The following is a 27973-nucleotide window of genomic DNA, read 5'->3' on the forward strand; positions in this document are numbered from 1 at the left end:
GTCTGAGCCCAAGGTAAGAGGTCTAAAAACAAAACAAAACAAAAACAAACAAACAACAACAACCCCCCCCAACTTTCACACTTTCCAAATTAGTTGTTCCATAGACATTTCCTATGTGATATTTTGCTAAAAGAGCATCATCTCCTTCTGTCGTCCAGCAGGATGACTCCCGGAGGAGGAATGAGTGGGAAGGAAAAGGCATCCTGTTCCGTTGTTGAAGGCGTCAGTCAAGACGGCTAAACTAGCACAGGCTTATGAGCGCATGTGCACACACACACACACACACACTCACACACACACACACACACACTCTTTATCTGTGACATTTTACCAAATTAATAGAGGCACATCTTACTAAAAAAAAGAAGGGAGGGAGCGCTTTTTGCCTATAGCATTCTCCCTAGAAAACATTCCACAAATAAGCAAAGCAAAACTAACAGGTAGAAATGGTGTAACAAGGACTATGCTCAGGCTCAGTTCTGGAGATGTCAGAAAGGAACAGTCTCGGGACTTGACATTTTTTCAGCAGCGGGGAATCAGTAGCAGCCTCAAAGTGATCATTCACTAGTGCTTAAGAGCAGAGACGGCTGAAAAATCTGGTGTAGCTTGAGTGGAATTTTTTTGCCTTATTTTTAGAGAGAGAGTGCATGTGTGGGGTGGAGGTGCAGAAGGAGGGGGAGAGAAAACCTTAAGCAGGCTCCCTGCTGGGTGTGGAGGGATCTGCGGGGCTTGATCTCATGACTGTGAATTTAACTGAGGACATGCCACAGGCACATGGGAGACTATAAAAAATTTCCATTCAAGGCGCCTGGACGGCTCAGTCAGTGAAGCATCCGACTCTTGATTTCAGTTCAGCTCCTGAGCTCACAGTCGTGAGATTGTTGTTTGTTTGAGGGGTCAGCTTGCAGTTTGGGTCACAGAAAATTTTAAAAAAGACCGCTTCTGGGGACTGAAACCTTTGAAATTTTGCTATATATGGAGAGATTTTATTTGGCTTAAGCTCCATTTCTACTTTTTTTTTTTTTTTTTTTTTACAAATAGTTTATTGTCAAATTAGTTTCCTAGCTCCATTTCTACTTAAAATAACCCTGTAGTAGCTGTAGAGAAGGTAAACCTTTAATATTTGATGTTTGTCTGGAGCATATAGTTAGTTTTCAAAAAGACATTGGCTTTTAAAATATTCACTAGTTTCACCTCTAGGTTTTTAGCTATTTGTGGCTCAGCTGCAGTTAAGTGTGATCTTTTCACTTCTCCAAACTGAAGTCTGCTGACCTTATGCTCGGGGGCTCTGTCCTGAATTGGAGGTAGTTCTAGAAGATGCTACAGGGCAAAAGTGGACTGTTTGAGCCAAAGAGAAGGGATGGTCTCTACAGATAGCTTCTTACCTCTCTGCTCTATGAAGATTTAATTTTTGGAATTTTATTACAGAAGCTGAAAAGACAATCCACTAAGTACAAAGCAGACAAAATCTATCCTACAACTGTGGCTGAGAGACCCAAGAATATCAAGAAAAACAGATATAAAGATATCTTGCCCTGTAAGTTTTTGTTTCTCCCTATGAATTTGTACCTTCACCCCAATTCAATCATTGCTATTGCTTTTTACCCATTGCCTGCTGTTCCTAATCCTGGGACAATGCTTTGACAAATTAGTTTGTACTATATTCAACCATCAAAGAGCATGCACTCACTGACTCACCCATCCAACACTTTTGAGCATCCACGATTCACAGGGCTAGTTCCTGACTTACAGTAAACCCTCTGATCAAGCCCTTTTGGTTTCTACTATGTCTGTCTTTTGTATTATAGATGATCATAGCCTCGTAGAGCTGTCCCTGATAACCTCGGATGAAGATTCCAACTACATCAATGCCAGCTTCATTAAGGTACAGCCCGTATTCTGTGGTTCTCTAGATATCTAAAAAAGGGTGGGGATACTAGACCATATTTCTTTAGGTACCTAAAAAAGCGGTGGAGGCAATACTAAACAAGAAGAAAAGGATATTCTCTGTAGCCATCCCATATAATTTCTGTTCCCCTTTAGGGAGTTTATGGACCCAAAGCTTATATAGCCACCCAGGGACCTTTGTCTACAACTCTCCTGGACTTCTGGAGGATGATTTGGGAATACAGTGTCCTGGTAAGGGCAGAAATGCTTTTGTTACTATATTCTCTAGCTTTTAGAGATGGAGGGAGGAGGATATCAGGGTATGTGACTGAGGTTTCCTTTGTATTAAAATCAGTGACTTTTTGGGTCAGTCGCTAGATTTTGGGTGTTCAGGTACATTTTTGCCAAAAATCACAATGTCACCTTTATTCAAGGAAATGAAAGTTCTCATCTTGACAGGCTCATTTGTTAACAAGAATTTACCAATTTGAATAGAGAAAAGGGAAGTAAGGACAGACAGAAGAGTAGGGGCCACCTTTTAAAAATGTATCAAGATTTCTTTTTTCTTTCTTTGTTCAGCAACAAAGACAGAAAAATCAGTGACTCTGGGACCCATGGGTTAACGGCCTTTTCTAACCATATCGATGCTCAGGTTTCTATCTATTTCAATCCCACAGATCATTGTTATGGCGTGCATGGAGTTTGAGATGGGGAAGGTGAGTGAAAGATAAAGGAAAGAGAAGGGGGAAACTTGGTAGCAGATCTTTCCTTAAGTGTGCCTATGTGAGAATTATTCTGGGACGCCTGGGTGGCTCCGTCAGTTATGTGTCTGACCTGGGCTCAGGTCATGATCTCACGGTCCGTGAGTTCGAGCCCCACATCGGGCTCTGTGCTCACAGCTCAGAGCCTGGAGCCTGCTTCAGATTCTGTGTCTCCCCCGCTCTCTGCCCCTGCCCCACTCACACTCTTTCTCTCTCTCTCTCTCAAAAATAAATAAACATTAAAAAAAATTATTCTCATCTTCCTAGCTTTCAGTTTGGGAATGCCAAATGACCCACAAGTCTTTTTTTTTTTTTTTTTACCTCTAAGAACTCCTTTTGTCCGTTTGCCCAGTAGGCTTTATGTTTTTAAGTAAAAAAAGATATGCTTTTAAAGTAACAATTCATTTTCCCATTTTTCTTAATCAGGCATCTTTAACTGGCACTTCTAACTCTGTGCTGTCCAACATGACATCCATTAGCAACATGTGGCTATCGAGCAGTTGAAACAAAACTAGTGTACCCAAGGAAATATTTAATTTAATTTAATTTAATTATTTTATTAAGTTTAAATAAAAAAACTCTCAGTTTTCCAATTCAGTAATTGGAGAACTTTAAGCATGATTTGAACCACTTAGGTACAAGGATCTTTTTCAACTATAAATTTTATGAACTTTCAACTATAAATTTTGTGAACTTTAAATGAAAGTAAAATGTTCTGATGAAAATTGAGTGTATTAACTGAGATGTACTGTAAATATAAAATGCACACTGGAGTCTGAAGACTGAGCTAAGAAATGTCAAATATCTACTGTCTGTTTTATCTGGGTAACGTGTTTTGATTGGACTAAGATGTATTATTAAAATCAGTTTCATATTTTGATTTTTTAATGTGGCTATTAGAAAACGTAAAATTGCGTGTGAAGCTCCCATTATGTTTCCACTGGATAGCACTTATCTTACCTACTGTTGACATTCATAATTCCGTTAAATCCAAGGAATTTGATGTTCCACTTAGCTTGTGCGGCTTTGTTTTAGCAGACATGATTTCTGTTAACCCTTTTGAAATATGTAGTCCCTCCTTATTCTCGTGGGATACTCTCCAGGAGCCCCTGGGAGTGCCTGACACCACAGATGGTACCAAACTCTACATCCACTTTGTGTTTTCCTGTACGTACATACCAATGGTAAAGGTTTATTTGTAAATTAGGCACGGTAGGAGATTAACAACAACAATAGTAAAATAGAACAGTTGTGACAATACACTATAACTTAGTGAATGCGGTCTCTTTCTTTCTCAAAACATCTTACTATACCATACTCACCCTTCTTCTGATGGTGATGTGAGATGATCAGATACCTGCACAAAGGGAATGACGAAGGTGCTGTGACGTAGGGTTAAGGCTACTACAATATATAGTATCGCCAGCAATATGTCCCAGGCTGTAGGTACCTGAAAGACCGTGGGCAACTGAAGCCATGGAAAGCAAAGCCGTGGACGAGGCGGGGCTACTGTACTGAAAATGTCTGATCCCTATTACTACTTTTTCAGACTTCTCCGAAGTCTGCAATATACAGAACCTGTAGTGTCTTCCCCATCCTTGAAGATTCCAGACCACCATGACATTGGGGCTGAAGCCCAAGGGGGTAGGACGTTGTTAACCTGAGGTGAAGGACACAGAAGCTGAATTTGCTTCTCAATGAGAGGGTGGGTTTTGTTACCCTGGAGAGACTAGGATATATGGACAGAAATCATTATGTTCTGCTTTGTGTGACAGAAAAAGTGTGAGCGCTACTGGACAGAGCCGGGAGAGCTACCACTGCAAGTTGGCCCTTTCTCCATATCCTGTGTGAGTATGAGGGCTGCTTCCACTGTGGTTGAGCAAATGCTCCAGGATCTACTTTATAGAGACTAGTTTTTGAATATTAGTCTCTGACGTAACTAATATTTTAATTTACTTCTTAGGAAGCTGAAAATAGAAAATCTGATTATATAATCAGGACTCTAAAAGCCAAGCTCAATAGTGTAAGTATAGAACAGGAGTGGTAAACTCAAGAGCCTACAGAGGTAAAAACATATGTGGGGCGCTTGCGGTGGCTCAGTCAATTAAGTGTCTGATTTCGGCTCCGGTCATGATTTCACGGTTCGTGGGTTTGAGCCCTGTGTTGGGCTCTCTGCTGACAGCTTGGAGCCTGGAGCCTGCTTTGGATTCTGTTTCTCCCTCTCTCTCTGCCCCTTCCCTGCTCATGCTCTGCCTCTCTCTCTCTCAAAAATAAAATATTAAAATAAATTTTAAAAAACCATACGTATGTGACTCGGGCTGGGCATAAGACAATGAGGAGTGGTTGGGCCTTTGATGTTCTAGATAAATCTTCAGATGCAAAAGAGACCTTTTATGTAATCTCTGCTCTCCAATCTACTACACACAATGGTACACATATAAAATGATAATATCTGTAGGATGAATAGAGGCTTTGCAGTGAATAGAGACTGGGAATTGAGAGCCCACGCTGCCCAGTCTCTCTAAGGCAAAGGGATTTAATATACCAGCAAGCCTGTGAGCCACTTGGAGCACACCAGTTGGAAAGCTCTGGTATGGACTAGCTCCTCTTGTGAGTGGGGTAGAGAGGGACACACCAAAGGTCAGTGACCTAAAAACACTTTTTAAAAAAATTATAGTTTATTGTCAAGTTGGTTTCCATATAACACCCAGTGCTCATCCCCACAAGTGCCCTCTTCCATGCCCATCACCCCCCTCCCCCTCTCCCCTACCCCTATCAGGCCTCAGTTTGTTCTCAGCATTCAAGAGTCTCTTGTGGTTTGTCTCCTTAACTACATTTTCTCCTCCCCCTCCCCTATGGTCCTCTGTTAAGTTTCTCCTGTTCCACATGTGAGTGCAAACATATGGTATCTGTCCTTCTCTGCCTGACTTATTTCGCTCAGCATAACATGCTCAAGTTCCATCCACGTTGCTACACTTGGCCAGATTTCATTCTTTCTCATGGCCATGGAGTATTCCATTGTATAGATGAACCACATCTTCTTGATCCATCCTGGAAAACACTTGTAGTTGTTCTCAGAAAGCACATGGGCACCAGGGACCTGTAGGGAGGAAGGCAGCATAAGTTGCCAATGGGACAGAGATGCTACTTAGGACGTCAGAGTAATCTTGTGTTAGAATGAGCTGGGGAATCTATCACTGAACCCTCCCCTTATTCTGGCTATTTTTTTTTTATAGGAAACCCGAACTATCTACCAGTTTCATTACAAAAATTGGCCAGACCATGATGTGCCTTCATCTATAGACCCTATTCTTGAGCTCCTCTGGGATGTGCGCTCTTACCAGGAGGATGACAGTGTTCCCATATGCATTCACTGCAGGTATGACGCTGTTCTTCGAACCTTCTACGCAGAGCAAACCAAACATTGTGGCCTGGACAGAACTCTTGCTGTAAATGAAGGGAGGCTCACTTTGTTGGAATTTAAGCTGGTGCAGGCATGTAGGATACAGGCTCCTGACCCTTGTCTCACTTTCTCCAGTTGAGTAGAAAGGAATGAAGCTGAGAAATGAGAGTGATAGGAAGAGAAAGGCCAAGAGCAGAAACAAACCATAATACATTCAATCTGAGCATTACATTATTTTCTGACAAGTTGCTTGTGAACAGTGCTGTTCAAGAGACTCTTGTGAGAAGTTTCCGAGGATCTATCCTGAGGTTGGGTGGGTGCATGTGGAAGCTGACACATTTGCTCTGGGAAGTGGTGGGGTTTAGCATGTTCCACTGCCTCTAGGTTTCTTCTTCCTCATTCTGCCGGTGACATTTCCAAGATACTGTCAACGATCCACTGTCTGCAACTGTATGTGCCACTGTGATCTTTCGTTTCAGTGCCGGTTGTGGAAGGACTGGTGTGATCTGTGCTATCGATTATACCTGGATGCTGCTGAAAGATGGGGTGAGTTCCTCTCAGCAGGTGCTTCTCATTTGCCAGCCCTGCTACATGCAGACTTGGGAATTGTTTGGTTCTCCCAAACATCTATCTCCACGACTCCTCTTTTCTAGTATATTCACTTGTAGACCCACTCTGTCAGATGATTACATTAGTCCCTAAGTTGGTGGTCCTCAAAGTGCCCTTCCCAGAGAAGCAGCATCGGCATCACCTGAGAACTTGTTAGCAATGCAAAATCTCGGCCCTACCTTGGATGGACTGAAGCAGAGACTCTGGACATGGGGCCCAGCAAGCTCTCCAGTGCTTCTGATGCTGTCGAGTTTGAGAATCACTGCCCCAAGTTACACAGCTACCCTTCCTTTATCCAAATGGCTGTGATGGACGGATTCAATCTACCCCAATCAACACTGGTGTTCCAATCTATAAATGATTTTTTAAATAAAATTTTAATGTGTTGTTTATTATTCAGAAGAGAGAGAGACAGACAGACAGAGTCCACATGGGGGAGGAGCAGAGAGAGAGGGAGACAGAATCCGAACCAGGCTCCAGGTTCTGAGCTGTCAGCACAGAGCCCGACGAGGGGCTCAAATTCATGAACCGTGAGATCATGACCTGAGCTGAAGTCAGACGCTTAACTAACTGAGCCACCCAGCTGTCCGTATAAATTAGCTTTTAAAGTCTAATAATAGGAGGTGAGAAGTCTGAAATGTGGGAGTTACACCTATCCACCAATTTCTTTTGTTTCATAAAATTCTCATATTTGCTCACCTACTGAGGCTCTGCTTTCATTATACGTTTAACGTCAGACCTTTGGTCACCCCATGTGAAATCATTCTCAAGAGTTTCTGCAGTCTTTTCTGGGGAAAAACACCAGGCTCTAAATCATGACACAGTGACGAGAAACCTCATTCATTTTAAAAATGCATTCTTTTTCTGATATGATCAGAATGTTAGGAGAACAGATACCATAGGGGTAGCAAGACCGTGAGAAATAATTTCTTCACAAAGCTAGGAACAAAGGAGTAAGATACTTTTTCCTTTTATTTGATAGATCATTCCTGAGAACTTCAGTGTTTTTAGTTTGATCCAGGAAATGCGAACACAAAGGCCTTCATTCGTTCAAACTCAGGTATGCAGCTCTTGTGAATGGATGTGAACATGTCTCTGAGTCTTGCTACGTCTCTCTGTTTAATAGTCAGGCACCCCAAAGTAGCTGACTATTAGCTAAAACACCAGCTTACTATTAAGTGCTTTAGTCCATTTACATTTCCTCGAACTCTGAATATATCAACATTTTTCCTATATCCCTTGCGTGGGTCAAATTCCTCTCACTCCTTATATTTTACTATCTGTTCAAAAAATAGGAAGAAAGCAAACAGCTTTATATTTCTTATAAGGGATGTTGAAAAAATTCAACAAGCTGTTTGACTTATTAAAAATGTAATACCTGGGTGAGGTTAACTTGATGGTTTGTAGTAGTAATTCATTTCTGAAACAATGGAAAGTCAGAGACTAGTAATTTCTACGTCAGGAAGTGGTAACAGAATCTGAGGAATGGAGTCTATATACTCATTTTTTGATTTAATGAAAAATAAAAATAAAATCAACCATAATCCTATCACCTAGAGGTAGCCAAGATTATTATTGTTTTATAGTCTCTCCTGTTCCTTATTGTATGCATACTTAAAAAAACTATAATCCTACTATATATGATTATGTATATGTGTCACAATATGTATATATTATGTATGTATCTCATATATATGATCACAATATTACATGCATCACAATACATTATATGTATATGTATTATGTGTGTACATTTGTATGTATGTATCACAGTATTTTAACCCACCTGAAATTGCTCACACTCCTTTACTCCATTAGGAGTGCTCTTCCTTGGTTTCGTCCTCTCCTCTCCCACTCAAGGTCCCCCTCCTCGATGAAACATTCCCAGCACAGATCCCTCACTCTCTACGATATTACTTTCACCCAGGTTTCTACGCCAATAATTTTACCCACATTTCTAAATAAATGGTCTCCAGCTTTAAGATGGAGTTTGGCATTACCCGTTCATTATTCACCACGCATTTATTGGTATTTATAAAGTAACAGACACTTTCACATAATTTGTTACTACTACCTTTTGCTGCTTAGAGAGCAAGACCCTAACGTGTTTAAAGCACTTACAAAGTGAACTTGCACGTACATTTGGAGGTAAAATAATTGACAGTAGCACTTTAGATATTTTCATCTAGCATTCATGAATTGGAGGGGAAAAATGAGCTATTATAATACAAGCCTTTTGTTTGGCCCACACAGGTTTTCCACTAATAGCTAGTGGAAAAAAACATTTTTTTTTTCATGTGTTGACTGTAGGTGTTTCTATATTCAGCTTGTAAGGGAAAAAGTTTCTGTGAAATGTAAGCATTGGCTGGTTTAGTGCTACCAGACTTAAAAGAAGGCTGATCCAGATAAATGTATAAAGATTCCAGGAGGCCTACATCTTAGTTGTCGAATATTACATTGTGAAACTGCATCAAGAAATACCACTATACCCCGTTTCAGAGAAAGTTAATTTCAGGTCTACTTGTAAGAGTCAGAAGACAGCCAAAACGATTTCAAGTTAGCCTTCCCATGCTGGCACTATCGACAGCTAGCTGAACAAATACTTTACCAGTCGTAGCTGCTTTTTCTGACACTACGCTAACCAGGAAATCGCACTGTAACCAGCTGGTTGCTTCCTGTCTGATTTTTCTCTGTTCTTAAAAAAAAATGGAAGAGTGTACCAACAGATGTGTTGAATGATAGACTCTGTTGTTCCTTGCTAAAATTGTACTTGAAAAAGGTTGTGCTTTATTTGTATAGAATTGTGTAAAGTGTCAGGGGAAACCCTGTTTAGGCTCTTTCAGATGAAAAGTAGATAGAAAATCAAGGGCTCGGTCAGGTATGGCAGCAGAAACCCCACCACAAACCTTGTAATTGCGGTGGTCTAATTTTCTATGGTGACATCCTTTTACAAGCACAAAGCTCCAGACTCCCTTCAGTGCTGCTCGACATTGTTGCCGTTACCTCTGCCAGGAGACCATTGTAGCAGCTTGATCCAAGTGCTCTAAACTAAGAGTCAGACCATTCAAATTCTAATCCAAGTCTGGACTTTACTTCTGAATGACCTTACACGAAGTGCGAACAGAGATAATAGGCTACCTATGTTACAGATCCATTGTGAGGGTCAAGTTTGAGAGTACATATCTATGTACCTATCAACCACCATTCTGTCTAACTTTTTCTAGAAAAGAGGAAGGTGGCTTACAAAAAAAATGCCCAATACAACTTTTAAAATGTAAGCAAGGAAAACAGAACCGGAGGGATGATGGTGGACGGAAAGATAAGTGAGAAGGTGGAGTAGAACATAAAACATGTTGGAAGACCCTTGTATATTTAGAGGAGACCAAATATTTAACTGTGTGTAGCAGCCTACAAGTGCTTTGCAGTCTGAAATGGGCTAAGCAAACATAAAGGCACTGCAATTGAACTGCTATTGATGGTCTTCAGATTGGCTCTACTGGGATTTGACTGAGGTGCGTACTCCCGCATCTGTATTTCACCAAGTCTTTTGTTTATTTTCTCTCGTTCCGGCATGTGATGCTCTACAGGAACAGTATGAATTGGTCTACAAGGCTGTATTAGAACTATTTAAGAGACAGATGGATGCTACTGGGGGTAAAAACTCAGGAACGGAGGTAAACATTCAACTTGATATTTTCTCTTTCCTTTTTTTTCATATTTGATTTTGGTCAAGGGATCTCAGATCAGTTGTAGGACTTACCTAATGATCTGCTGTCACAAGTAAATGGGAGTGTCAGGTGTGCATGGGGCTATGCCGCCGATCTCCTGTGGAGAAGACAAATTAATTGAAGTACTTCAATGTAGGAAATGAATCTCTTGATTCACCTGCTGTATACAATTTTCAGCGAAATTTAGAAACCATAGGAGTGAGTGACAGAACAAGTGTATATTCTCTTTCCACGTTAAATAGCTGTGTGGCGCGTTAAAAGTGAGAGTGACAACTCCAGAGTGAAATCATAGTTGAGTACTGATGTGGATTTTCAGGTTCTTCTAGCTGCATTTTGACTGCATATACCTCATCAAATTTTGTGGAGATTTTAGACTACGTAGAGGATTTTTAGCTGAAGGTCTTAGGTATCAAAACAATTATGATGTAACCAAATTTCAGTTAAGAAATAATGAGCATTCTAGGATGTGCTACTTTGATCCCATCACAAAAATTGATAAGTCAAGTACTTACTCTAAACATAGTTATAAAGTATTGGGTTCTGATCAAACTTTAAGAAGACAAAATTACTGTTTTACCTTCCAAGGCTATATTTTGTTATATATACATATTAACTTAATTTTTAATATCACATTTTGGATTCTTCGTAAAAATTTGTTTTCAACATTTATTTATTTTTGAGAGAGATAGAGACAGAGACAGAGAGAGAGCGAGAGGGGAAGGGGCACAGAGAGAGGGAGACACAGAATTGGAAGCAGGCTCCAGGCTCTGAGCTGTTTGCACAGAGGCTGATATGGGGCTTGAACCCATGAACTGTGAGATCATGGAATTAGGAATACAAAGGAATACAAAGTATAGAAGACATGATTCTGATGGTAATTCCTGTCAGTGGAATGCTGAATCACAGGGAAAGGAAAGAGCCAGAAAAACTGTTGAGGCTTGAAATGGACTAAGTAATCCTATGGTTCGTGTCAACTTCAAGGAAAAACAACATGGTGGAAGGACATGGAAATAAGAGTATAGTTTTGCCAGAAATTGTTACTTGTGTCCCATTTATGTCTACTTCATAGGCCAGTGTTCCCAGGTTAAAGGATAGAGGCGATTAGGGACAACCAAATTTTAATGGAAAAGATTTCTCATGTTTCACTATGAAGCGTGATGTCAACTTGGAGACATTTGTTTGTTTGTTTATATCTTTAATCTATGTCACCCTTCCCCCCCACCCGCCCATGTCTCCCTTCTGACAACCACCATTTCTACTCTATAGTTAAGAGTCTGTGAGTCTGTTTTTGTTTGTTTATTTTGCTTTTTTGACTAGTGAAAGGATATGGTATTTATCTTTCTCTGTCTGACTTATTTCACTTAGCACAAAATCTCTAGATCCATCCATGTTCTCACAAAAGGCAAGATTTCATTCTTTTTTGTGGCTAGTATTCCATTGTATAAAAAATATATATATTATTGCATGTAGCTGTCCAGTTTTATACATATATATGTGCACATGTATACATATACATGTATATATGTATGTGTGTGTATATATATACATACATATGTATATACACACCACTTCTTTATCTATTCAGCTATGAATGGACACTTGGGCTGCTTCCATAATTTGGCTATTGTAAATAATGCTGCAATAAACATGGGGGTGCATGTATGCCTTCAAATTTGTGTTTTTATATTCTTTGGGTAAATACCTAGTAGTGTGATTACTGGATCAAATGGTAGTTCTATTTTTAATTTTTTAAGGAAACTTCATACTGTTTTCCACAGTGGCTGCACTAATTTACATTCCCATCAACAGTGTACAAGGGCTCCGTTTTCACCACAACCTCTCCAACACATGTTGTTTCTTCTGTTTTTGATTCTAGCCATTCTGACAGGTGTGAGGTGGTATCTCACTGTGGTTTTGATTTGCATTTCCCTGATGATTAATGATGTTGAGCATCTTTCTTGTGCCTGTTGGCCATCTGCATGTCTTCTTTGGGAAAATGTGTATTCATGTCCTCTGCCCACTTTTTAATCTGATTTTTTTGTTTGCTTTTTGTGTTGAGCTGTATAAATTCTTTATATATTTTGGATATTAACCCCTTGTAGATATATCATTTACAAATACCTTCTTCCATTCAGTAGGTTGCCTTTTTATTTTGTTGATGATTTCCTTTGCTGTGCAAAAGCTTTTTATGTGAGTATCGTCTCAGTAGTTTATTTTTACTTTTGTTTCCCTTGCCTGAGGAGACATATCCATAAATATTTTGCTAAGGCCAATGTCCAAGAGATTACTGTAAGAGGTTACCTATATTTTCTTTTAGGAGCTTCATGGTTTCAAGATTCACATTTAGGTCTTTAATCCATTTTTACTTTATTTTCTTATATGGTATAGAAGAGTGGTCCAGTTAATTCTTTTGCATGTAGCTGTCCAGTTTTCCCAACACTATTTATTCCCCATTGTGTATTCTTTTTACCTTTCTCAAGCATTAGTTGGCTGTGTAAGTGTGGGTCTGTTTTGGGGCTCTCTATCTGTTCCATTGATCTATGTGTCTATTTTTGTGTTAGTACCATACTGTTTTGATGACTATAGCTTTGTAATATATTTTAAAATCTGGGATTGTGATACCTTGGCTTTGTTCTTCTTTCTCAGGATTGGATTTGACTATTTGAGGTCTTTTGTAGTTCCACACAAATTTTAGGATTATTTGTTCTAGTTCTACCAATTGCTATTGGTATTTTGACAAGGGATGCATTGAATCTGTAGATTGCTTTGGGTTGTATGAACCCACATGTTAACAGTATTAACTCTTCCAATTCATCAGCATGGTATATCTTTTCATTTGTTCTTATCATCCGCAGTTTCTTTAACTAATGTCTTATAGGTATAGGTCTTTTCCTCCTTGGTTAAATTATTCCTAGGTATTTTATTCTTTTTGGTGTAATTATAAATCTGACTGGTTTTTTAAGTGTTCAAGAGAATATTTATTCATTTCTATTTGATTAGGAAATTTTAGAGAAGGAATGTGCATATTTTTGCACTCATGGAGTGAGCACATGGATGTTCCCCTTTAACCTACTGATACAGTCATATCATTGGATTTGGTGATATCAAACCATCCCTGTACTCTTAGAATTAACCCTTCTTGAACAAAAAATATTCTTTTAATGTGTTGCTGGAGTATGTGGGCTAATATTTTGTTTAGGTTCCCACAAATGACAATACTCAAATTTAGCCTGGTAGGAGTGTCATGGCTGCAGCTGAGTTACCTGAAGTGGGCCTTTAGTCAGTAAATGGGAACATAGGAACACAGCTCAAACTCCCACAGAGGGAATTGGTTAAAGTTAACTGAAGAGGATTTCTGTTTCTGGGAAGATCAAGTAGACATACTTCCTCCCCACCTCCACCATTCCTCCCACTAGGTGCAACTGGACCAAACAATTGACATTATAAATAAAAAACTATAAGAAGGCTCTGAGTTATAGAAAGAAGACAGACCAGCTCAGGACTTTGGGACCTGAAGAAAGACATGATGATAAGTTCCTTGGGTTTTCTTTTGCCTCATTTTCCCAGACTTGGAACTGAAAGTCAACAACCCAGAAATGCCGATGGTACAGACAAAACAAACATAAAACCAAAAAGAAAACAAAACAACAAAAGCCTGCTCTGTCTAGGCAAAGAATCAGTAAACGGGCAGTGCAGCAAGATAGAAAACTTTTAGATAGTCATCATTCTACTTTAGTCAACACCACAGAAAATAATGGCCCACAACCCCACCCTTGTCAGCAAAGGCTGAGTGGGATACTAGATTTCCAATTCTTTCTTTCTTTCTTTCTTTCTTTCTTTCTTTCTTTCTTTCTTTCTTTCTTCCTTCCTTCCTTCCTTCCTTCCTTCCTTCCTTCCTTCCTTCCTTTCCTTTTTTCTTCTTTCTTTCCTTCTTTCTAAGTTTATTTGTTTATTTTGAGAGGGAGAGTGAGCACAAGCAGGTTTGGGCAGAAAGGAGAGAAAGAATCCCAAGGAGACCCACACTGTCAGTGCAGAGCCCAATGTGGGGCTCAAACTCATGAACCATGAGATCATGACCTGAACCGAGATCCAGAGTCAGATGCTTAACTGACTAAGCCACCCAGGCGCCCCCTAGATTCTCACCTTTCTAAGACTGTAGTACAGTGCTGAAGTGGTGTCAGAGAAGGTCCGGTAAAGAGTGAGGACTCTCATCCCCATTGGCTTCCATGGTTTCCTGCATTGTGAGTTGGGGTGGGGACTGAATGGGGAGCCCGAGCTTCCACCAGAGAGTAACTTGGAAATAACACGCTCCCCACTGAAGTAGTGTCGGAAGAAGCCTCGAGGAGAGTTGGAACTTCTACCATCATCCATCAGTAATGAGGCCACCCCCAGCATGGTGTCAGGGAGCCTCTCCTGGTGTGTCTCTGCTTGGGTATCAACAGAGGCTCAGTGAGGAAACTGGGGGAGGTAAATTCTTTGTGGCAATAACAAGGCAATCATGAGGCAGCACCTTTGCTTCCCCTGTCAGAATGGAGTTAAAAATAGAAGAACCCAGTTAAAAGAGGCTTAACTAAGATCCAGAGCCTCATAATGATACAGAAATGTCTAGGTTTCACTTGAAAACTATTTGTCATACCAAGAATCAGGAAGATCTCAAACCAAATGAATAAAAGACAATCAATAGTTGTCAGTACTGAGATGATAGAGATGTTAGAATTTTCTGACAAAGATTTTAGAGCAGCCACAATAAAAATGCTTCAACGAGCAATTACAAACATGCTTCAAAAGATTTTAAAAATGGAAAATCTCGGGGCGCCTGGGTTGCTCAGTCAGTTAAGCATCTGACTTTGGCTCAGGTCATGATCTCACGGTTTGTGGGTCTGAGCCCTGCATCAGGCTCTGTGCTGACAGCATGGAGCCTGGAGCCTACTTTGGATTCTGTGTCTCCTTCCCTCTCTTCCCCTGCCCTGCTTGCGTGTGCATGTGTACTCTCTCTCTTTCTCTCTCTCACACAAACAAATAAACATTAAAAATTTGTGAGAAAAAAATAAAAATGGAAATTCTAGCAAAGAATTAATTAAAAGTTTCAGAAAAGAAGCAAGATATAAAGAGGAACCAAATGGGAATTTTAGAACTAAAAGAGGTAGTAACTGAAACAAAATAGCTTCGTAGATGGGCTCCAAAGGAAAATTTCAGGGTACCTACAGAATAAAAGATCTAATGAACTAGAAGATAGAATAATAGGAATTTCCCAGTGTAAACATCAGAAATAAAATAGACTGGAGAAGAGAAAAACAGTGCCTTAGAGAACTAAGGGACTATAACAACAACAACAACAACAACAACAACAACAAAAAACCCCTAACATTTGTGTCAGCAAAGTCCAAGAAGGAGAAGAGAAAAGAGTCAAGGCTTAAAAAAGCCTAAAGACTCATCATAATTGGGGCACCTGGGGGCGCTCAGTAAGTTGAGTGTCTGACTCTTGATTTTGGCTCAGGTCATGTTCCCAGTATCGTGGGACCAAGTCCTGTGCTGGGCTCTGCACTGAGTATAGAGCCTGCTTGCGATTCTCTCTCTCTCTCTCTCTCTCTCTCTGTCCTTCTCCCCTGCTCATACTCTGTCTCCCTATCAAAACAACAACAAAAGATTCATTATAATGAATCTTCTAAAAACTAAACAGAAAACTTCTATGACGCAGCCGGAGAAAAATGATCTTCACTATAGGGGGAAAACAATTTTAATGATGGCAAATTTGTCATCAGGAACATGGAGGCCAGAAGGAAGTGACATAATATTTCTCCAGTGCTGAAAGAATAATTGGCAACTCAGAATCTCACACCCAGTGAAAATACCCTTCAGGAATGAAGAAGAAATCAAGACCTTCTCAGATGGAAAAATAAACAAACAAACAACAACTACCAAAAACTAAGAAAATTTGTTAGGTAGACCTAGCATAAAAAAATGGCAAAGGAAGTTTTCTAAACAGAAAGGAAATGATGAAAGAAAGGAGAATATGATATGCAAAATCATGAGTAGATGTAATAGGTTTTATTTCTCTTCTTGAGCATTCTAAATTGTTGGATGATTGAAGCAAGAAAGTATACAGTCTTATAGGGTTCTAGATGTATTGGAGGAAATATTTAGGCCAATATAAACAGGGAAAGGTTAGGGACATAAAGGGAGGTTTCTATACTTGAACTAGTGAAACGATAACGCCTGTAGTCTGTGATAGGTTACATACATATAATGTAATACCTAGAGCCACCACCACAGAAACTATACAAAAACACACCTTAGAAAATGCTATAAGGGGGCACCTGGGTGGCTCAGTCAATTAAGTGCCTGACTCCGGTTCAGGTCATGATCTCACAGTTCGTGAGCTCAAGCCCCGCATCAGGCTCTGTGCTAACAGCTCAGAGCCTGGAGCCTGCTTTGGATTCTGTGTCTCCCTCTCTCTGCCCCTCCCCCACTCATGCTCTGTCTCTCTGTCTCTCTCAAAAATAAATAAACATTTAAAAAATTAAAAAAAAACCACTATAGGTAAATCAAAACAAAATTCTAAAAAATGCAGGAAAAAGAGAAATGAAACAGAACAAACAGAAAACAAAAAATAAAATGGCAGACTGAAGACCTAACATATCAATAATTATGTCATATGTAAATGGTATAAGTATACCAATTAATAGAAAGATTGGGGGGTACCTGGGTGGCTCAGTTGATTAAGCATCGATTGATTTCAGCTCAGGTCATGATGCCAGGGTCATGGCATCAAGCCTGGCATCGGACTCTGTGCTGAGCATGGGGCCTGCTTAGGATTCCCCTCTTCCCCCTCTTTCTCTTCCTCTCCCTAAGCTCCTCTTTCCTCCTTGTACACTTTCTCTCTTTATTTATTTTTTTAATTTTTTTAATGTTTTATTTATTTCTAGGAGAGAGAGAGAGACAGCGTGAACAGGGGAGGGTCAGAGAGAGAGGGAGTGACAGACTCTGAAACAGGCTCCAGGCTCAGAGATGGCAGTCAGCACAGAGCCAGACACGGGGCTCGAACCCACGAACCGCGAGATCATGACCTAAGCGAAAGTCGGACGCTTAACCGACTAAACCACCCAGGCGCCCCACTCTTTCTCTCTTAAAAAAAAAAAAAAAAAAAAAAGAGAGAGAGACAGATTGGCAGAGTGTATTGAAAACATAACCTGACTATATGCTGTCTATAAGAAACATAGTACAAATATATAGGTTGGTTTAATAATTGGAAAAAAGATATATCATTTATTCCTATGAATATGAATGAAGGAAAGCAGGAGTAGACTAGCTATATTAATATCAGATAAAGTAGACTTCAGAGCAAGAAGATTATCACAGGCAGGAAGTGACAACATATAATGATAAAAAGGATCAATCCACCAAAAAGACACAGATAGCAGTTCTAAGTGTGTATGGGCCAAACAGAGCTACAATATTTAAAAATGGACAAAACTGAAAGGAGAAATAGACAAATCTGGTTATAGTTGAAGACTACAGTAGTGATAGAAAAACTTAATAGAAAATCAGCAAGAATATAGGATAACTCAACAACATCATCAAATTGATATTGATAGGACACTCTAATCAAAAACACAAGAATACATATTTTTTCCAAGTGCTGATGGAACATATACTAAGATCAATCATATTCTGGGCTATAAAACAAGCTCAAACGTTTAAAAGAATTGAAATCATACAGAATGTGTTGTCTGACCACAGTGGAATCAAACTAGAAGTCAAAAACAGAAAGATAACAGGAAGAGATTCAAACACTTGGAAACTAAACTACATTCTTCTAAATTATCCATTGAGTGAAAAAGGAAGTTTCAGGGGAAATTAAGAAAAGCCCACATTGAATAAAAATGTAAATACAACATATTGAAATTTGTGGGACAGAGCTACAACAATGTTGAGAGGGAGGTTTATAGCACTCTGAATACAAACATTAGGACACAGAAAAGTCTCAAGTCAATAATCTGAGCGCCCACTTTAAGAATCTAAGAGGGATAGGGAGAGAGTAAAATAAACCCAAAGAAAACAGATGGAAAAAAAACAATGAGCAGAAATTGATGAAATTGAAAACAGAAAAATAAGTGGAGAAAAGAGCTGAAATGATCCATAAAATTGACAAACCTCTAAGACGACTGACTTTTTTTTTTTTTTTAAAAAGGAGAAGATAAAAATGACCAATATCAGGACTGAAATGAGATAGATCTACAGGCTCTGCAGATATTGGAAGGATAATAAAGGATAACAAACACCTATGAACTTGACAACTTAGACAAAATGGATTACTTCCTCAAAAAGAAAAACCAAACTCCCACAGCTTACTCAACATGAAATAGATCATTTGAATAGCCCCATCACAGTTAAGGAAACTGAAGTCATAATTTAAAAACTCCCCAAAATAGAAATCTCCAGGCCCACATAATTTCACTTGAGTATTCTACCAAATGTTTAGGGAAGAATTATCACTAATTTGACACAATCTGTACCAGAAAATAGAAGGAAACACTTCCCCCATTCATATTTTCTATTGTGGTAAAATATTTCATTTTAGCACAATGGAACAAATTCCCATTTTAGCCAATTTTAAGAGTACAGTGCAGTGGCTCCAAGTACCCTCCCTATGTGTGTGACCATCACTACTATTTATTTCTAGAAATTTTTCTTCATCCTAAACAGAAATTCTCCATTGTCCCTACTCCAACCCCCAGCAACTTCTATTCTACTTTTTGTCTTTATAAACTTGCTTATTCTAGGTACACCATGTAAGTGGAGTTGTGTATTTGTTCTTTTATATCTGGCTTTTTGATGTGGCACATTCTTAAGGTTCATCTATTTATTTTTTAGCATGCGTCAGACTTTCATTCCTTTTTACGGATTTACAATATTCAATTGTGTGTTTAGTCCACATTTTGCTTATTCATTCATCCACCAATTGACATTTGGATGGTTTCCCCCTTTTGGCTACTGTGAATAATGCTGCTGTAAAATTGATGTACCAATATTTGTTGAAGTCCCTAATTTAAATTATTTGTGGTACATACCCAGAAGAATCCAGGAATTGCTGGATGATACAATGATTTTAGGTTTAGTTTTTAAAGGTACTACCATACTATCTTTTTTACAGTGGCTGAAAAATTTTATATCCCCACTAGCAATGTACAAGAGTTCCAATGTCTCCACATCTTTGCCAATACTTGGTATTTTCTGTTTTGTTTTGTTTAGATACTAGACTTCCTAATGGGTGTAAAGTAGTATCTCATGGTTTGATTTGCATTTCCCTAATAAATAGTGATGTTGAGCCTCATCTTGTGTTTTTATTGGCAATTTTTATGTCTCCTTTGGACAAATGTGTGTCTGCAAGTCCTTTGCCTATTTTTTTTCATATTTTTCAAATTGTCGTAAAATATACATAAATTTACCACCTTAACTAAGTCTATGTGTATAGTTGAGTGATACGATGAACATTCATTTTGTTGTGCAGTTGTGACCATCATCTATTTCCTGAACTCTTTTTATCTTGGAAAACTGAAATTTTATACCTATTAAATAATAGCTGTCCATTCCTTCCTCCCTCCCAACTTCTCCACTGCCCTTATCAACTGCTATTCTACCATATCTATGAATTTTACCACTAGGTACTTATCAGTGAGATCACATGATTATCTGTCCTTTTGTATTTGGCTTATTACACTTAGCATAATATCCTCGAGGTTCGTCACTATCATAACATGTGTCAGAATTTCCTTCCCTACTAAGGCTGAATAATATTCTGTTGTATACCATGTTTGGTTTCTCCATTCTTCCATTGGTGATCAGATGGTTTACTTCCACCTTTTGGCTATTGTAAATAATACTGCTAAAAGCATGAATGTATAAATATCTTTTTGTGTCCTGTTTTCAATTCTTTGAGGTATGTATGCAGAAGTAGAAATGCTGGATCATATCATTCTATGTTTAATTTTTTGAGGTACTGCCATTCTCTTTTTAACAGCAGTACACCATTTAATGTTCCCATCGGCAATGTACAAGGGTTCCAATTTCTCTACATCCTCACCAGTACTTGTTATTTTGTATTTTTGTTTGTTTATGGTAAACATTCTAATGAGTATAAAGTAATACCTCATTGTGGTTCTGGTTTGAATTTTCCTGATTAGCAATGTTGAACATTGTTTCATGTGCTCACTGGCCATTTATATACCATCTTTGGAAAAATGTCTATCAAGTCTTTTGCCAATTATTAAATTGGGTTTTTGTTGCTTTTGAGTTTTAGGAGTCCTGTCTATATTATGGTTATTAGTCCCATGCCAGATATGTGACTTGCAGATACTGTCTCTCATTCTGTATGTTGCCCTTTTACACTGTTGTGTACTTTGACACATAAAAGTTTTTAATTTTTTCAGAAAGTTCAGTTTGTCTATTTACTGTTATTGCTAGTACCTTTGGTGTCATTTCCAGAAATCGCTACCAAATCCAATGTCATGGAACTTCCTGTGTTTTCTTCTAAGAGTTTTATAGTTTTAGTTTTTATGTTCAAGTATTTGATCCATTCTGAGTTAATTTTTATATATGTAACGTAGAGTCAAACTTCATTCTTCTGGGGGCACTTGGGTGTCTCAGTTGGTTAAGTGTCCAACTTTGGTGCAGGCCATGATCTCATGGTTCATGGGGTCAAGCCCCACAATGGGCTCTGTGCTGACAGCTCAGAGCCTGGAGCCTGTTTCGGATTCTGTGTCTCCCTATCTCTGTCCTTCCCCTGCTTGCATTCTGTCTCTCAAAAATAAATAAATGTTTAAAAAAATGTTTAGGGGCACCTGGGTGACTCAATTGGTTGAGGGTTGACTTCTGCTCAGGTCATGATCTCATGGTTCATGGATGTGAACCCCGCATTGGGCTCTGTGTTGACAGCTCAGAGCCTGGAGCTTGCTTCAAATTCTGTGTTTCCGTCGCTCTCTGCCCATCCCCCACTCACACTGACTCTGTCTCTCTCTCAAAAATAAGTGAACATGAAAAAAATTAATAAAAAATGTTTTAAAACTTCATTCTTTTGCATGTGGATGTCCAGTTTTCCCAGAACCATTTGTTGAAGAGTCTTTTCTCTACTGAATGGTCTTGGCACCTTCACCAAAAGTCAATTTCCCACAGAAGTGAATTTATTACTGTGCTCTCTATTTTATTCCATTGATCTTTATGGCTATCCTATGCCAGTACCATAGTGTTTTATTACTGTACCTTTGTAGTACATTTTTAAAAAGTAAGCTCAATGCTCGATTGGGGTTTGAACCCATGACTGCAAGGTCAAGAGTTACATACTCTACTGACTGAGCCAGCCAGGTGCTCAAGTATATTTTGAAATCAGGAAGTATGAGTCTTCCAAATTTGCTGTTCATTTTCAATATTGTTTTGGCTATTCAGGGTCCCTTGAGATTCCATATGAATTTTAAGATGAATTTTTCTATTTCTGCAAAACACCATTGAGATTTTTACCAGAATTTGATTGACTCTGTGCATCACTTTGAGTACTATTATTATTATATATTCCTATGAACAGAGGATGTCTTTCCCTTTATTTATGTATTATTTAATTTCTGTCAGCAGTGTTTTGTAGTTTTCAGTATATAAGTCTTTCATCTCCTTGATTAAATTTATTCCTAAGTATTTTATGATGCTAATATAATTAGAATTGTTTTCTTAATTTTCTTTTCAGATTGTTTATTGCTAGTGTATAGAGATGCAGCTGGGTTTGTTGTGATGATTTTGTATTCTGCAACCTTGCTGAATTTGTTTATCCTAGATTTTCTGTATGCATGTGTGACTCTTTCAACATATGAGATCATATCAGAACAAAATTAATGTTACTTCCTCCTTTCCAATTTTGATAACCTTTCTTTTTTCTTGCCTAATTGCTCTGGCTAGAATTTTAAGTACTAAGTTGAATAGAAGCTGTAAAAATTGGCATCCTTGTCTTATTCCTGATCTTAGGAAAAAAGCTTTTAGTTTTTCACCATTGAATATGATGTTAGCTATAGGTTTTTCATACATGGTCTTTATCATGTTGAGGACATTCTCTTATATTCCTAAGTTGTTGAGTGTTTTTATCATGAATTTTGTCAAATGTTTTTCTTCTGCATCAACTGACATGTCAGATGGGGGTTTTCCCCTTTATTTTATTAATTCGGTGTATTAGATCAGTTGATTTTCATATGCTAATCAATCCTTGCATCCTGGGAATAAGTCCCAGTTGGTCATGGTATATAATCCTTTTAATATGATGCTGAATTCAGCTTGCTAGTATTTGGTTGAGGACTTTGCATAATAATCATAAATGATACTGATCTGTAGTTTTCTTTTTCTTATAGTATCCTTGTCTAGCTTTGGTATCAGTGTAATGCTGGCCTCATAGAATGACTTAGCAAGTGTTCTCACCTATTCAGTGTTTTGGAAGAATTTGTGAAAGATTGGCATTAATTCTTCATTAAATGTTTGGTGGAATTCACTAATGAAACCATCTGGCCTGGACTTTTCTTTGTCAGAAGGTCTTTTGATGACTGATTCAGACTACTTACCAGTTGTAGGTCTATTTGGATTTTCTATTTCTTCTGGAGTTAGTTTTGGTTGATCACATGTTTCTATTTCATCTACGTTATACAATTTGTCAGTGTACAATTGTTGATACTATTGTTTGTAATATTTTTTATTTCTGTAAAATTGGCAGTAATGTATCTACTTATATTTTTGTAATTGGAGGTTTTAGTAATTTGAGTCCTTATCTCTGCTCTAATCTTTAATATTTCTTTCCCTCTGCTATCTTTGGGTTTAGTTTGATTTTTTTCTAGTTGCTTAGGTATAAAATTATTGATTTGAGATCCTTCTTCTTCTCCTTCTCCTTCTTCTTTTTTCTGAAAGAGAGAGGGAAGGGCAGAGGGCAAGAGAGAATCTTAAATAGGCTCCATGGCCAGCACAAAGCCCAACGTGGGGCTCGATTTCACAACTGTGAAATCGTACATGACATGAGCAGAAATCAAGAGTTAGATGCTTAACTGACAGCCACCCAGGTACCTCAAGATCTTTCTTTTTTAAAGAATTAGTGTCTATAGCTATAAATTCCCTCTGAATATCACTTTCATTGTATCCCATACATTTTGGTATGCTGTATTTTTATTCATTTCTAAGTGTTTTCTAATTTCTGTTGTGATTTCTCCTTTGACCCATTAGTTGTTTAATTTATAGAATTTGTGAATTTTCCAGTTTTCCTTCTGCTATTACTTTCTAGTTTCAATCCATTATAATTGGAAAAGATGCTTTATATGATGTCAGTCTTTTAAAATGTATTAAGACTTGTTTTGTGTCCTAACATATGGTCTATCCTGGGCAGGGTTCCCTATAAATTTGGGAAGAATGTGTATGTTGTTAGGTGGAGTGTTATATATGTGCTGTTCGATCGAACTGGTTTATGGTGTTGTTCATGTCTGCCTTCTATTTCCATATTATCCTCTGTCTGATGTATCCATTATAGAAAGTGGGGTATTTATGTCTCTCATCAGTTTCCTAGGCTTGCTGTAACAAGTATCACAAACTAAGGAGGACTTAACACAAATTTATTTTCTCATAGTCCTGGAGGCAGGAAGTCCAAAAGTCAAGGTGTCAGCAAAGCCATGCTTTCTCTCCTAGCTCTAGAGTGTCTTCCTTGTTTCTTTTTAGTTTCAGGTGTTTGCCAGCAATCTTTGGCATTCACTGGCTTGCAGCTACATTGCTCCAGTCTCTGTCTCCATTATCACATGGTATTCTCCCTGTTTGTCTCTGAGTCTCTGTTCTATCTTTTTATAAGGGCACAAATCATTGTGATAGGGCTCACTCTAATCCACTATAACCTCATCTTGACTAAAAATATCTTCAAAGACTCTATTTCCAAATAAGGTCACATTCACAGATATCAGGGGTTGGACTTCAACATCTCTTTTTGAGTCATAATTAAACGCTTAACAGGTGGAATCTGACAATTGCTAATAACATTTAAAAATAGATTTAAACGCCTCTAAAATCAGTATATATCTTACAAATGGATGGTATCTAAGATTCTGTGTAACATATTTCATAATGTGCTAATGGCTATGAGAAAAAAAGAGAGAGGCTGACAAGTGTGTGGGAGTATAATTTTGGGTTGAGTGGTCAGAGAAAGTTTTCTTATGCAGGTGACATTTAAGTAGAGAATAATTACTTAGAAAGAGCCAGCCATGCAAAATCTGGAGCCAAGAATATTGCAATCAGAGGAAACAGTAAGTGTAAAAGCCTTGAATTAGAAACAAGTTTGGTATGCTTGAGGCATGGCAAGAAAACCAGGATAGCTGGAGCATATTAAGGAAGAAAGAGGTAGAAATAAATCTGAGGACCTAATGAGCACTTATTAACATTAAGAGTTGAGATGATGTAATTTCGGAAGATAGGGTGTTTTTGAGAGTGAAGTTGCCCCCATAAACTCCCATATTTGATCCTATAAGTGAACCTTTTCTAGTTTCTATAACATTATTCCTTTTCTTGGATTCCTTTGACTTCAGTATGTGAACAAGTTCTTGTTGGGTTCAGTATTTTAGAAACTCAATATTTTGGAAATCTCTTTCATGAACTATTTAAATTCTTTATGTTTTCTGAAAAATAGCTTCTCAACTTTGGGAATTTAAAATACCTCATTGCTGAGGTGCCTGGGTGGCTTGGTCGGTTGAGTGTCTGACTTCCACTCAGGTCATGATCTTGCGGCTCATGAGTTTGAGCCTGATGGGTTTGTGAATTTGAGCCCCACAGAGCCCTCTTTGGGTCTTCTGTCCCCCTCTATGTCTGCCCCTCTCCTGCTGGCGTGCTCACTCCCCCCAAAATAAATAAAACATTAAAAAATAAAGTAAAATAAAATATCTCATTGCCATTTCTTCACTAACAACCAATGTCTTATTTTTCTTGAAGATTCAAGCAAAGTATTCAGTTCTTGAGCAAAATCCCCCCCTAGAAGCAGAGTCTTATTGTAATTTACCAAAAAGGTGAGTACAATTTTACACACCTCAATGCTAATTGGGTTGGGGAGTGCAAATCTCATGCTTATAACTCATCGTGATGCCGGGAAGAGTCCTCTTTGGGGTACTGGGGTACCATCATTGCTTCCTTTTTGTTTCAGTGGAATAAAAGAAGCAAAAATGATGAACCCACAGAACAAACAAAGGATAAGGCTGAAAAGTGCAGACGCTTCTTCCTTTGACCTCAGGACTCCTGAACTAAGTGACAAGGAAGGGTTAGTTTTACACCCTGCTGAGCAGAGCAGTTCTTTTGACATTTTGGAGCTAAACTGCGGTTGTAACAAAAGCGCCAGTGCGACCATGAAATGGGAGCCCAAGGCATTTCCAATCATTGGGGAGCCTCTTCAGAAACATCAGAGTTTAGACTGGAGCTCTGTTTTGTTTAGTTCTAAACCTGGGAGCATGGCAGGGGGATATTTTAATTCAAAGGGGCCGATAACGCGGACCAAATCAACTTCCTTTGAACTGATGCAACAAAGAGACCCCAAGGAGCTGGACACCAAGGAGAATGTTTTGTGTTTGGAATCCCAACCACACAACTCTTGTCTTGAGAGGGCTCAAAACGCGATGCGTGTTTCTTCCGCAGAATTGAATTATTCACTGCCATCTAACTCTCAGCACCAACTGTGCCAGGCCTCTAATGCAAAGCAGCAGGCCTCTAGTGCTCTTAAGGTACATTCTTACACGTCTTTGGAAGATCCTTTTTGTTCATCCTTGTCACCAAGTAGTACTGGTTCTAAGATGTCTCTTGATTTACCTGAGAGGCCAGATGGAACCGTTTTGCCTCGTTCTCCGTTGCCGGCATCCCCTACAACCCTCTTCTCGTACAACAATGCACATAATTCTTTAGCATTGAGCCCTCCGACTGGTTTTCCTCCGCCACTGGACCAAGATAAAGCAGTAGTCGGTAAGGTATTTTTAAGAGTGTGTGTAACATTTTAGATTTCACTTGGTTTCTATAGAAGATGTGGTTGCTTCTCATCCCTGCCCCACACCCGCCATCTTTCTCTGCTTCTTTCTCCTTCTTCCTTCTCCTCCTCAAAGAAATAAATGCCCAGAAGTGTTTTAATGATGTGGTAAGTTAAAGAACAGCAATAACAAACATGTAATAGTGGATGAACCAGGCAGCCGTGGAGGCAGTCAGATGTGGTGCAGGATCTATGCCAGTAAGAGTGCTTCTAAAGAAGGCAATCCTCATTTCTTGAAATGTGTATTAGGGGTCCACAATTTACCCTTAATATGCAGAAACAACTCCCAAAGGAACAACAGAAAGGATTTGGGCAACAGCACCACATGGTCACTGGGGATTTTTATTAAAGTTTTTTTTTTAAGTCTATTTATTTATTTTGAGAGAGAGCACGAGTGGGGTGGGGCAGAGAAAGAGAGGAAGATAGAGAGAATCCCAAGCAGGTTTGGCATGGACAGTGTGGATTCTGTTGTGGGGCTCAAACTCACAAACTGTGATATCATGACCTGAGCCAAAACCAAGAATTAGACACCCAGGTGCCCCAAACTTTTTCATTAAAACATTTTTTTTAATCTTTGTTTTTGAAAGAGACAGAGCGTGAACAGAGGAGGGACAGAGTGAGAGGGGTACACAGAATCAGAAGCTGGCTCCAGGCTCTGAGCCGTCAGCACAGAGCCCCACATGGGGCTCGAACAGTGGGATTAGTGGGAACAGTGAGATCATGACCTGAGCTGGGGTCGGACGCCCAACTGACTGAGACACCCAGGAGCCCCAATGTTTTCATTTCTTAAAAAAGATTTTATTTTTTAAAAAGTAATCTCTACACCCAATACGGGACTTGAACCTACAGCCCAGAGATCAAAGGTCACAGGTTCCACTGACTTAGCCAGCGAGGCGCCCCCACTCAGGATACTTACTGCATAATCATGTGGCTACACTTCTGTAGGTGTTGGAAGAAGGGGACCTGATCTCTTCCTGTTCTTGTGCAATAACTTAGTAGATGAGAATGTGTATTTGGTATTCTGTGTAGGACTTTAATCTTATATACACCTTTACATTCATACTTTCCCATTTTTTTAATTCTAGATTTTTGCAATTTCATGTTGTTTTTGTTTTATCAAGTGGTTTGAAAGTAGAAGTAAATATCCTGTTAGAAATTATTATAATAGCTTGATATGAAAGAAGGTGAAGAAAAGAGCAAGTGTAACTCTACAGCTATATTATCAGAAATTTACAAATAACATTTTACCTGACTAGGAAATGAGAACGCTTTTTTCCTATAACATTATTTATCGTACAGTTTAATAGATATATGGATATGTAGCTTTCTTACAAAAATGTTTTATCTGGATTTAGTTCCTTCTCTGATTATTTTATATACTTTGATCTTATTTTATAGTTTAAAGGAATTTTTTTGTTGTTTTTTTGAATACCCACAATATTTTAAACTTCTCTGTTCATGACCAGTAAAAACAAATCCTAGCTTTAGGGATTGTAGCAGCATTGACATGTGTGCCACCTGGTGGCAG

The 27973-nt window shown here is 38.7% G+C and overlaps 1 protein-coding gene across 2 annotated transcripts in view; it reads left to right on the forward strand.

The window, feature by feature from the left end:
• The window catches only part of PTPN22 (protein tyrosine phosphatase non-receptor type 22), a 57902-nt gene that overhangs the window by 11710 nt on the left and 18219 nt on the right, over window positions 1-27973 (forward strand). Inside the window, exons 2-13 of one of the 2 annotated variants that reach the window (XM_039249114.1) lie at window positions 1429-1537; window positions 1809-1885; window positions 2044-2139; window positions 2565-2603; window positions 4424-4495; window positions 4612-4671; window positions 5885-6027; window positions 6531-6597; window positions 7643-7720; window positions 10248-10334; window positions 25371-25444; window positions 25579-26384. In XM_039249114.1, the coding sequence (XP_039105045.1) occupies window positions 1429-1537; window positions 1809-1885; window positions 2044-2139; window positions 2565-2603; window positions 4424-4495; window positions 4612-4671; window positions 5885-6027; window positions 6531-6597; window positions 7643-7720; window positions 10248-10334; window positions 25371-25444; window positions 25579-26384 (1708 nt within the window). The remainder of the gene's footprint in view (window positions 1-1428; window positions 1538-1808; window positions 1886-2043; window positions 2140-2564; window positions 2604-4423; window positions 4496-4611; window positions 4672-5884; window positions 6028-6530; window positions 6598-7642; window positions 7721-10247; window positions 10335-25370; window positions 25445-25578; window positions 26385-27973) is intronic. The other variant, XM_039249115.1, reaches the window with a different exon arrangement.

Source organism: Hyaena hyaena, unplaced genomic scaffold (assembly GCF_003009895.1).
Source record: "Hyaena hyaena isolate Hyena2069 unplaced genomic scaffold, ASM300989v1 scaffold_330, whole genome shotgun sequence".
Lineage (NCBI taxonomy): Eukaryota > Metazoa > Chordata > Mammalia > Carnivora > Hyaenidae > Hyaena > Hyaena hyaena.